The sequence below is a fragment of the Bombina bombina genome, chromosome 2 (assembly GCF_027579735.1).
Source record: "Bombina bombina isolate aBomBom1 chromosome 2, aBomBom1.pri, whole genome shotgun sequence".
In the NCBI taxonomy this organism is placed as follows: Eukaryota; Metazoa; Chordata; class Amphibia; order Anura; family Bombinatoridae; genus Bombina; species Bombina bombina.
Genome location: NC_069500.1, coordinates 512,841,249 through 512,853,538, shown reverse-complemented (window position 1 = coordinate 512,853,538; position 12,290 = coordinate 512,841,249). Strand labels below are relative to the sequence as shown.

General features: G+C 41.4%; 1 protein-coding gene across 3 annotated transcripts in view; it reads left to right on the top strand.

Annotated features, from left to right (window-relative positions):
• CHD8 (chromodomain helicase DNA binding protein 8) overlaps nt 1-12,290 on the top strand; it is a 279,870-nt gene that overhangs the window by 115,485 nt on the left and 152,095 nt on the right. For 2 of the 3 annotated variants that reach the window (XM_053702277.1, XM_053702278.1), the window contains exons 30-32: nt 6,409-6,617; nt 6,792-7,307; nt 9,134-9,267. In XM_053702277.1, coding sequence (XP_053558252.1) covers nt 6,409-6,617; nt 6,792-7,307; nt 9,134-9,267 — 859 coding nt within the window. The remainder of the gene's footprint in view (nt 1-6,408; nt 6,618-6,791; nt 7,308-9,133; nt 9,268-12,290) is intronic. The other variant, XM_053702279.1, reaches the window with a different exon arrangement.

Genomic DNA, 12,290 nt, shown 5'->3' with positions numbered 1-12,290 from the left:
GGCCCTATGTCTTAAGCTTTGCATTTTCTATTTTGTATTTCCTTCCTAAGATAGGGAGAGTCCACGGCTTCATTCCTTGTAGGAAATACTGAACCTGGCCACCAGGTGGAGGCAAAGACACCCAAGCCAAAGGCTTAAATACCTCCCCCACTCCCCTCATCCCCCAGTCATTCTTTGCCTTTCATCACAGGAGGTTGGCAGAGAAGTGTCATAAGATATGGAGTAGTTCCTTTATGGAGGGTAGTACTCTTCGAAATGGGACTTGAGTTTTAAGTAGTCTTGTCAACCTATCAGTAAGAGCTTGTTAACGTCTGGAGATGCAGAGAGAGTCTTTCTGCGAACCCATCCAGACTCGTATTAACAGCTCCTAAGCAATCAGTGTTGACGAGTTTCACTGCCTGCTTCTATCACTCAAGTCCATGTCAGGAGCGATGCTACAAGACTGTCAAACTTGAGATGCTGTGTTTCTGTTCCACGGCATAGATGCCGGTAAGATCGTTTCATTTTTTATACACATTTGATAACGCAAGAAGACATTGTCACAGTGTGACTCCTTTTATCTGAATGGAATAGAGGGTTAATGTCTCCGGAAGGGGATTATTGAACAGGAGTGATGAACTACATATTTTTAATATCGTGTTTATGCGGTGACATGTGTGAGATGTGGCCCAGGCAGATGTTGGAACGTACAGGTTTCACTTTGGAGCGCTGCGCAGCCAGTTAGGCTTGGTGCGCTTTTAGTGGTGCAGGGGCTGTCCTGCATGGCTCACCATGTGACCGGGTGTGGTCACAGTGATTCTCTTCTTCCTGACCATGCGGTGTCTGGAGACAAAGCGGTTTCTCTCTTGGGCCTGGGTCATAGGAGGTGTTGAGTGCCCCAGCCACTGGGGTATAAAGGTTCCGTTTATCTTTGTCTTTAATCCTTTTTTATAAGCGCAAGCTATGGAGGACTCTGATACGTTAGAGGGTACTTCCTCTTTACCTAAAGCTATTGCCTGTCCATATTGTGAGGATACCACAGTATACCCGCCTGCTCAATTATGTTCCACATGCCTTGATAAAGTAATCTTATCAAAGAAAGCTAATATGTTTAGTACTACTGAGCCTTCTACCTTTTGAGGAGTCTCCGTCCCTTGAGGTGCGCACCCTACATTCATCCATCTCCTAATACACATGCAGCTTCCTGTAGCACTCCTATTCCTCCATCTGGACGGGCCCTTTTACCGCCAGATTTTACTGAACAGTTACAGATGGCAGTGTCTGCGGCCTTTAGTGCTTTACCTCGCACTACTAAGCTCAAGCAAAAGGTTAAATATTACTATCCTTTCCAGGGGTCATCTACTAGCTTAATGGATTTATCTGATACAAGATTATCCGATGATGAAGACGCCTTTGATACTTCAGAGGATGCTCTTTCTGGGTCGGAATCTGCTGCCTCTAAGCCTCCAGCTGCGGAAGAACTAGACTTTAGATTTAGGATTGAACACTTATGCTTTCTGCTAAAGGAGGTTTTGGCTACTTTACAGGTTCCAGAACCTAAATTACCTGAGGAACCTTTCATTTCTAAATTAGATAAGGTCTATGAGAACAGGGTTGTACCACAGACTTTCCCGGTTTCCGTAAAGATGGCTAACATTATTAAGAATGAATGGGAATGGGTGCTAAAATCACTACTATCCCACTTGAGGATAGTTTGTCGTTTAAAGAGCCCATGGATTAGAAGCATACGGGATATTTGTTCCAACCAGGAGCGGCTGCGGAAGCGGCTACCTACTGGTGCGACTCCTTATCTGAGTTGATCGAGGTGGAGGGTCCCCTCAACGCTATCCAGGAAAGAATTAGGGCCTTAAAGGGACACTGAACCCAAATTTTTTCTTTTGTGATTCAGATAGAGCATGACATTTTAAGCAACTTTCTAATTTACTCCCATTATAAAATGTTCTTCATTCTCTTGGTATCTTTATTTGAAATGCAAGAATGTAAGTTTAGATGCCGGCCCATTTTTGGTCAACAACCTTGGTTGTTCTTGCTGATTGGTGGATAAATTCATCCACCAATAAAAAAGTGCTGTCCAGAGTCTGAAACAAAAAAAGCTTAGATTCCTGCTTTCTTTCAAATAAAGATAGCAAGAGAACGAATAAAAATTGATAATAGGAGTAAATTAGAAAGTCGCTTAAAACTGCATGCTCTACCTGAATCACAAAAGAAAAAAATTGGGTTCAGTGTCCCTTTAAGGCTAGCTAATTATTTTATTTGTGATGCAAATATGCAGATTATTAGCCTGAACGCCAAGGCTTCAGGTTTTTCTGTGCTAGCCCGTAGGGCACTCTGGCTGAAATATTGGTCTGTGGACATGACTTTGAAGTCTAGACTTCTTTCCCTCCCATTCAAGGGAAAGATTCTTTTTGGTCAGGCCTGGACTAAATTATCTCCACGGTTACTGGAGGAAAAGGTGCCTTTTTACTGCAGGATAAGAAGAACAAGCCTAAGGGACAAAGTCCTAATTCGTTTCCTTTGTTCGGACAAATCCCAACATCAGCAGCCCTCTGCAAAGCCAGAGCAGTCCAACGGAACTTGGAAACCTCCTCAGTCCTGGAATAAATCCAAGCAGAATAAGAAGCCCGCTGAGTAAAAGTCGGCATGAAGCGGCGGCCCCCGATCCATCTTCGGATCTGGTAGGGATTAGACTGTCACTCTTTTCAGAAGTTTGGTTTGGGGACGTGCAAGACCCGTGGGTACTGGAGGTCATGGCTCAGGGATACAGGATAGGTTTCAAGTCTCATCCTCCCAGGGGCAGATTCCTCTTATCAAACTGGTCTTCAAGGCCAGAAAAGAGAGAGACTTTTCTAGGGTGTGTGAGGGATCTCTCTGCTCTGGGGGTCATTGTACCGGTACCTCCAGCAGAGAGGCGTCTGGGATACTACTCAAACCTGTTTGTGGTCCCAAAGAAGAAGGGTACTTTTCGTCCATTTCTGGACCTAAAGTGTTTAAACAAATTCCTGTCTGTCCCCTTGTTCAAGATGGAGACAATAAGGTCCATTTTTCCTTTTAGTCCGGAAGGACAATTTATGACCATGATAGACCTGAAGGATGCCTACCTTCACGTCCCTATACACAAGGAACACTTCAAGTTCCTAAGATTTGCGTTCCTGAACCAGCACTTCCAGTTCATTGCACTTCTGTTTGGTCTAGCTACTGCTCCAAGAGTTTTTACGAAGGTTCTAGGGGCTCTGCTCGCAGTGGCGCCGTACTTAGACGATATTTTGGTACTTCAAGCACCATCCTTTCGTCTGGCAGAGTGGCAGAGGGCCATTCGAAAGCTCTTCTTTCTCTTCTTCGATCTCATGGATGGAAGATAAACTTAGAAAAGAGTTCTCTTATTCCCAGTACCAGGGGGGAGTTCCTGGGGACGATAATAGATTCCATATCAATGAGGATATTTCTTACAGACCAGAGACATTACAAGCTAACTTCCAGTTGTCTTGCCCTCCAGACCTCCTTCAGGCCATCTGTGGCTCAGTGTATGGAGGTAATTAGACTCATGGTGTCCTGCATGGACATCATCCCCTTTGCCAGATTCCATCTCAGACCTCTTCAGCTGTGCATGCTGAGGCAGTGGAACGGCAATCATTCAGATTTGTCTCAACAGATTTCTCTGGACAGCCGGTCGACAGAATCGCTCTCCTGGTGGCTTTGTCCAGATCACCTGTCCCAAGGGACGTCCTTGAGACCATTCTGGGAGATTGTGACTATGGACGCGAGTCTCTCAGGATGGGAAGTTGTTTGGGGTGCCAGGAAGGCACAGGGCCTGTGGACTCAAGAGGAATCGCTCCTCCTGATCAACATCTTGGAACCTCAAACAATCTTCAATGCTCTGAAGGCTTGACCCCTTCTGGGTTCGACCCAGTTTATCAGATTCCAATCAGACAACATAACCTCAGTAGCTTACATCAACCATTTGGGGGGGAACGAGGAGTTCCCTAGCAATGAGGGAAGTATTTTGGATCCTGGAGTGGGCGGAGGCCCACAGCTGTTCGCTGTCAGCGATCCACATTCCGGGTGTTGACAACAGGGAAGCGGATTTTCTCAGCAGACAATCCTTTCATCCGGGGGAATGGTCTCTCCATCCCGAAGTGTTTGCGGAGATATGCAACAGGTGGGGGACGCCGGCGATAAATCTCATGGCGTCTCGTCTCAATACCAAGCTACCCAGGGATCCTCAGGCGGAGCTAATAGATGCATTATCAGTTCCTTGGAGGTTCAGTCTAATCTTCCTTTTCCCGCCGTTACCACTCCATCCTTGTGTAGTGGCCCACATCAAACAGGTGCAGGCGTCAGTGATACTGATTGCTCCATCGTGGCCGTGAAGGATGTGGTTCGCGGATCTAGTGGGGATGTCATCTTCTCCTCCATGGAGGTTACCTTGTCACAGGGATCTGCTGGTACAAGGTCCTTTTGTTCATCAAAATCTAGATTCTCTGAGGCTGACTTCATGGAGATTGAACGCTTAGTCCTAGTCAAGAGAGGTTTTTCTGAGAGAGTTATTGATGCTCTCATTCAAGTCCGTAAGCCGGTTACTCGTCGCATCTATCATAAGGTGTGGAGGACCTACTTATTCTGGTGTGAAGAGCGTGGATTTCCCTGGCATAAGGTCAGGGTTTCCAGGATTCTTCCTTTTCTCCAGGATGGTCTGGAGAAGGGCCTTTCGGCTAGCTCTCTTAAGGGACAGATTTCGGCCTTATCTGTTTTAGTGCACAAGAGGCTCGCTGAGCTTCCAGACGGTCCAGTCTTTTGTTCACGCTCTGTCTAGAATCAGACCTGTGTTTCGACCTAGCGCTCCTCGGATTTTAAATCTTGTTCTTAAGGTTTTGAAGAGGGTTCCATTTGAGCCTTTGCACGGCATTAACATTAAATTATCTTGGAAGGTTCTCTTTTTACTGGCTATTGCCTCGGCACTCAGAGCATCTGAGATGGCTGCCTTGCAATGTGAGCCCCCTTACCTAGTATTCCATGCTGATAAGGCTGTTCTTCGTACTGGGTTAGATTTTCTTCCTAAGGTTGTTTCTGATTGCAACATCAATCAGTAGATTGTTGTTCCTTCCTTGTGTCCTAGCCCTCCTGCTTCGAAGGAGCGGTTACTTCATTTTTTGGATGTGGTTCAGGCCTTGAAGTTTTATCTTCAAGCCACTAAGGAGTTTAGACAGACTTCTTCTTTGTTTGTTGTCTATTCTGGGAAGCGTAAGGGACAGAAAGCCTCGTCCACTTCCTTGTCTTTTTGGTTGAGGAGCATTATTCGCTTAGCTTATGAAACAGCGGGACATAAGCCTCCTCAGAGGATTAAGGCTCATTCTACTAGAGCAGTGGCTTCTTCTTGGGCCTTCAAGAATGAGGCATCTATGATGCAGATTTGTAAGGTGACTACCTGGTCCTCCTTACATACCTTTTTAAAAATTTTAAAAGTTTGACGTTTTTGCTTCGGCTGAAGCATCTTTTTGGAGAAAGGTTTTGCAGGCTGTGGTGCCCTCAGAATAGGGTCTGCCTCTCTTTTTACCCTCCCGTTTCATTCATTGTCCTCTAGAGCTTGGGTATATGTTTCCCACAAGAAAGGAATGAAGCCGCGGAGTCTCCTCATATTAAGATGGAAAACATAAATTATGTTTACTAGATCATTTCCTTTCTATCTGTATGAGGAGAGTCCACGGCTCCTGCACGTTTTCTCCGTTGGACGGACCAATTTTTTTTTGTTCTTCTGGCACCATTTATACCCTGATATTTCTCCTACTGTTCCTTGTTCCCTCGGCAGAATGACTGGGGGATGAGGGGAGTAGGGGAGGTATTTAAGCCTTTGGCTGGGGTGTCTTTGCCTCCTCCTGGTGGCCAGGTTCAGTATTTCCCACAAGTAAGGAATGAAGCCGTGGACTCTCCTCATACAGATGGAAAAGAAATTAAAATTGCAAGCCCTATGTGAATCATGAAAACATAAATTATGCTTACCAGATAAACAACTTTCCAATTTACTTATATCATCAAATTTGTTTTTTTCTCTTGGTATTCTTGGCTACCTGGGTAGCGCTTGCTGATTGGTGGCTAAATGTAGCCTCCAATAGGCAAGCCCTATCCAGGGTGCTGAACCAAAAATGGTCCGGCTCCTAAGCTTTATTTTCCTGCTTTTTTTTTTTTTTTTTTTAAATAAAGATACCAAGAGAATGAAGAAAATTTGATAATAGGAGTAAACTAGAAAGTTGCTTAATCATAAAAGAAAAAAAAATGGGTTTAATATCCCTTTAAATCTGGCATGACATAAGTGTAGTGTGTGAGATTTAGCATATTTATTTTTTAACAGTATGGTGATTTTTATGTATTCAGTTTTTTAATTTCCTACATTTATTTATTCATTTTGTCATTTAGGTGGACTCGTAGAGAAGCGTGTGACTTTTTCAGGGTATTGTCTAGCTTTGGTGTAGAATATGACCCGGACACACAACATTATGATTGGCAGAGGTTTCGTGTCTTGGCACGGTTAGACAAAAAATCAGATGAGTCCTTACTGAAGTACTTCCATGGATTTGTGGCCATGTGCCGGCAAGTCTGCCGCTTACCACCTGCTGCAGGGGACGGTACCTATCATTACTCTTATTTATAGATATACACATATGAAAGATAAATGAGTAAGCATTAATCATATAGAAAGCAATAGGTTGGGAACATGTTTCTTTGACATTACTTTTATCTCTTAGTCTTAGACGTTGCTGCTCTTTTCTAATTTTTTTTTTTGTTTTGTTGCAATTTAGAGCCTCCAGACCCATCCTTGTTTATTGAGCCAATTTCCGAGGAGCGTGCATCTCGTGCCCTGTTTCGTCTGGATCTTTTACGAAGGGTGCGGGAACAAGTCTTGTGTCATCCCCTACTCCCAGCTCGTCTTTCTCTTTGTAGACCGGACCCAGAACTGCCAGAGTGGTGGGAGAGTGGGCGTCATGATGGTGAGCTGCTACAGGGTGCAGCACAATACGGACTGAGCCGCACAGACCTCACACTTATGCCAGACCCTGCTTTCTCATTCCTACGCTGTCGGCTCAGCTACCTCCAGTCTAAGGGCATGACTGGACTTTCTCGCCCTTCTACCCCAACTGTAGTTCCTTCCCTACCTCCCACAGACGTTCAGCACTATCAAATGTTGTCCCTTCCTTCATCTGTAAGCTCTTCCCCTGCTCCACGTAGATCCTCATCTTCTTCATCTTCCTCTTCATCCTCCAACTCGGACAATTCTTCTGATGAGAGCAATGGAGGAAAAACAACCAAAATGAACGGTAAGTGTGGGGACCAAGTGTTTACAGTGTATCTTCATTTGTTGCATCAAAAATGTGTTCCAATAAAACTAGTCTTGCTTTCCTACTTTGACCTTTCATGCGTATGAAGAAACAATGTTTTAACAATGATTTTGCATTTTAAATTATATCAGCGCATACTGATTAACATTTTTTTTTTAAATGTAGCCTTATTCAAACATTAAAAATATGCTTGTATGAAATTTGTACACTATGGGTCAGTGGGAAAGACGCTTACTGGCTGATAAGCAGAATTCCCTTTGCTCTATTTTATTTTGTTTTACAGCACAAAAATACTATTTTTTTCAGTAAATATAGCAATTCATTTTAAAAATCCATATTTTGAATTGTAATAGATTAAAAGAAATAATTGAATATCTCTTTAAATAGCTCAGAGAAAATAATTGTCATCTGAAGTGGCTTAATGGTAGTCGATTAATTTTGTTATACAGTACAGGTATACCCCGCTCATACAGCAGGTTAGGGACCGGAGCCCTGCTGTAAAGTGAAAACCGCCTTAAAGTTAAACAAGGCGGTTTTAGCTTTCTTTTCACTTGCCAGTGCATTTAAAAATTTGAAAACATGTTTGAACTAACATATATTAGGAGTGCAATAGTTTAGTTTAATACTTGCACAGCACAGTAATTTAATTAGTATTCAATAAATACTGTACCTGTAAAATAGTGACAATTGCTGTAGTACAATTTGCCAAACTATAAAAATAACACTGAGACAAAGATTGCACTGCAATGCTTTAAACAGTGAACTGCGCATAACAAAATGATGCCAGTCACTTTTCTTGCAAACTCTCACAAAGATTACAGCACTGTTTCAAAATCCTTGGAGGTTGAACTTCAGCTCCACAGAGCACTGTATTAGCGAAGCACTGTACAGTGAGGTATACCTGTATATCCTTTTAACATATTTTTTTCTCCAAGCTCAGTACAGTATCCCTATCTACAACAATATTTTTGATATAGTTGTGTTTATATTCTTCTTCTTTCTTTCATATCTACTATTTGGTTTGCTAGTGTTACTTTTTTAAATGAAAAAAAGTTTTGGAACTTGATCATATCACTTCCTATATGTGAGATTTTAATGTACAAATTACACTTAATTATTTGGAGCATGTTACTTTTGCTTTACTGACTAACTGTATTTAGCCTTTGTTAGGGTTAGGGATCCTCAAACATTTCATGAAGCTTCCAATCCCTGGCTATTTACTTCTTGCAACTACTACTCTTGATTGGCTCGTGCATTGCCTGCTGCTCAGTGACTGCTATGCTTGCAGCTCAGAATGTGCCTTTACCTATAAGTTTAACCCTTTTGTTGAGGGTAAAAAACGGCAAGCTTGGGTCACGAATGCAAAAATAACATTCTCTAAGAATTGAAATGTCCCTTTAAAGGGGCATGAAAATCCCTACACTGAGTTGAAAAGCAAAATCATTTACCATGAAATTAGATTTACATTGCTAAAAAAAAACCCACTGAAAATGCCATTTACGTCTTGTTCTTTTTGCAGGCAGTGAAAAAAAAAAACACAAGCTCCTTTGAATTTACTGCCAGATCCCACTAAGAGTGTTCTTGCAGACCATAATTCATTTGGAGCAAAAAGTACAACAGGCAGATGTACCCTTGGCATTTTTAAACATTACAAATGCAGCCTTTGAATTTTAACACTTTCAGATATTAAAACTGCTAATTCTGTTCTGTTTTATTTTATTCAATCTGATTTCCAGTTTCTGCTTATGAAACCTTTCCATTGTTTACTCCTCCTGTTTAGAGGTTCAAGCTTTTCATTTTCTCAGCAGGTGTATCTCACTCACATCTGTATGATGAAGAAAGTCGACCATCTCTCACAGCCTCCCCCATTGACCTCAATACTGAGGGCAACGTTCAGACTGGGGCACTGGAGACAACATCCAGTACAGACTGGCCAAAGGTACACAAATAAGTTAGTAAATAGTGATTTAATTTTACCCTTTGAATCACTGTAATTGTTAGTATTTTTGCTATCACTCCATTTAAACAAAAATAGAGCCCTTTTTTATTTACCTATCAAAACTATATATTTTTAGTTGACAAGCCAAGGTATTGTCTAGGCCCATTTTGGTATATTTCATGCCACCGTTTTGCTGCCAAATGCAATCATATTAAAAAAAACATTTTCATAAACTTTGGGTTTCTCACTGAAATTATTTACATACCACTTGTGCAATCATAACACACATGGTTGTAAAAGCTTCTCTGGGATCCCTCTTGTTCAGAAATAGTAGACAGACATGGCTGCTAATTGTAGCTGTGCACCACACTTCTGAATTATTCCGACAGTGAAGGGGTTAATCAGGTAGCTTGTAAGGTTAATTTTAGCTGTAGTTTAGAGATTACCCTTTCACCTGACATCTCCCACTCCCTGATCCCTCCCAAACAGCTCTCCTACATTCAAATGGTTTAAGGGATTAAAATATAAAATTATATAAAATATATATTTTTATTTCTAATAGTGGTGAGAGTCCAAGATTCATTACAGTTGGGAATGCATCTCCTGGCCACCAGGAGGAGGCAAAGACACCCTATATCAAGATCTTTTAATATCAGTCCTACTTCCCTGACCCTTCCAGTATTTTCTTTGCCTAATCTAGGAGCAAGGCGAAACTAGAGGTGCTCTGCATTTTCAAGACTTTAGGGATATTAAAGGGACACTGAACCCAAATTTTTTCTTTAGTGTTTCAGATAGAGCGTGCAATTGTAAGCAACTTTCTAATTTACTCCTATTTCTTTCATGTAATTGGCAAGAGTCCATGAGCTAGTGACGTATGGGATATACAATCCTATCAGGAGGGGCAAAGTTTCCCAAACCTCAAAATGTCTATAAATACACCCCTCACCACACTCACAATTCAGTTTTACAAACTTTGCCTCCTATAGAGGTGGTGAAGTAAGTTTTGTGCTAAGATTTATACGTTGACATGCGCTTCTCAGCATTTTGAAGTCCGATTTCCTCTCAGAGTACAGTGAATGTCAGAGGGATGTGAAGGAAGTATCACCTATTGAATGCAATGGTTTTCCTCACCGGAGATCTATTTCATAGGTTCTCCGTTATCGGTCGTAGAGATTCATCTCCTACCTCCCTTTTCAGATCGACAATATACTCTCATATACTATTACCTCTACTGATAACTGTTTCAGTACTGGTTTGGCTATCCGCTTTATGTGGATGGGTGTCTTTCGGTAAGTATGTTTTTATTACTTAAGACACCTCAGCTATGGTTTGGCACTTTATGCATTAATATACAATTCTAAATATATGTATTGTACTTATATTTGCCATGAGTCAGGTTCATGTATTTCCTTTTTGCAGACTGTCAGTTTCATATTTGGGGAAAATAAACATATTAAGAAATATTTTTTTTACCTGGGGTTTAAATTTGACTACACTTTTTTTTGCAAATTGCGGGCAGGATTAGGCACGCGGGTGCGCCAAATGCTAGACTTTATTGCGTCATTCTTGGCGCAAGATTTTTTTGGCGCGAGTGTACGTCCGTTGACGTAAGTTCGTCATTTCCAGCGTCGTAGTTGACGCTGAGTTCCTTTCACAAGGTTGCGTCGTTAGTGACGCGAGTGTCTGGCCGTTGCTGGCGCCAAAATTTTTTCCAGTTACGTTGTGCATCATACTTGGCGCCAAATTTTTTTCATTATTTTTTCACCCCATTGCTATTTGAATCTTGCCTTTTTCTATGTCAGAGGGCTATACTATTTGCATTTTTTTTCCCATTACCCGAAACTGTCATATAAGGAAATTGATAATTTTGCTTTATATGTTGTTTTTTCTCTTACATTTTGCAAGATGTCTCAATCTGATCCTGTCTCAGAAGTATCTGTTGGAACTTTGCTGCCTGATATCGGTTCTACCAAAGCTCATTTGTTGTAAACTTGTGGAGATTATATCTCCGAATGTCATTTGTAATTGTTGTCATGATAAACTTTTAGAAGGCTCTGTCTGCTTTTCCGCCTTCTAATAAACGTAAAAGGTCTTTTAAAACTTCTCATAAGGTTGATGAAATTTCAAACGACCGACAACATAATGAATTATCCTCCTCTGATGAGGATCTATCTGATACAGAAGATCCTTCCTCAGATATTGACACTGACAAATCTACTTATTTATTTAAAATGGAGTATATTCGTTCTTTATTAAAAGAAGTGTTAATTACTTTGGATATTGAGGAAACTAGTCCTCTTGACATTAAAACTAGTAACCCTTTAAATTCTGTTTTTAAACCTCCTGTGGTTGCTCCTGAGGTTTTTCCTATTCCTGATGCTATTTCTGATATGATTTCTAAGGAATGGAATAAGCCAGGTACTTCTTTTATTCCTTCTTCAAGGTTTAAAAAAATTGTATCCTGTATTTACCAGCAATTTCAATAGAGTTTTGGGAAAAGATCCCCAAGGTTGATGGGGCTATTTCTACTCTTGCTAAACGTACCACTATTCCTATGGAAGATAGTACTTCTTTTACGGATCCTTTAGATAGGAAACTTGAATCTTATCTAAGGAAAGCCTATTTATATTCAGGTCATCTTCTCAGGCCTGCAATTTCTTTGGCTGATGTTGCAGCTGCATCAACTTTTTTGTTGGAGAATTTAGCGCAACAAGAATTAGATTCTGACATATATCTAGCATTGTTCGCTTACTGCAACATGCTAATCATCATTTCTCCAACATAGGTGTGTCCGGTCCACGGCGTCATCCTTACTTGTGGGATATTCTCTTCCCCAACAGGAAATGGCAAAGAGCCCAGCAAAGCTGGTCACATGATCCCTCCTAGGCTCCGCCTACCCCAGTCATTCTCTTTGCCGTTGTACAGGCAACATCTCCACGGAGATGGCTTAGAGTTTTTTAGTGTTTAACTGTAGTTTTTATTATTCAATCAAGAGTTTGTTATTTTGAAATAGTGCTGGTATG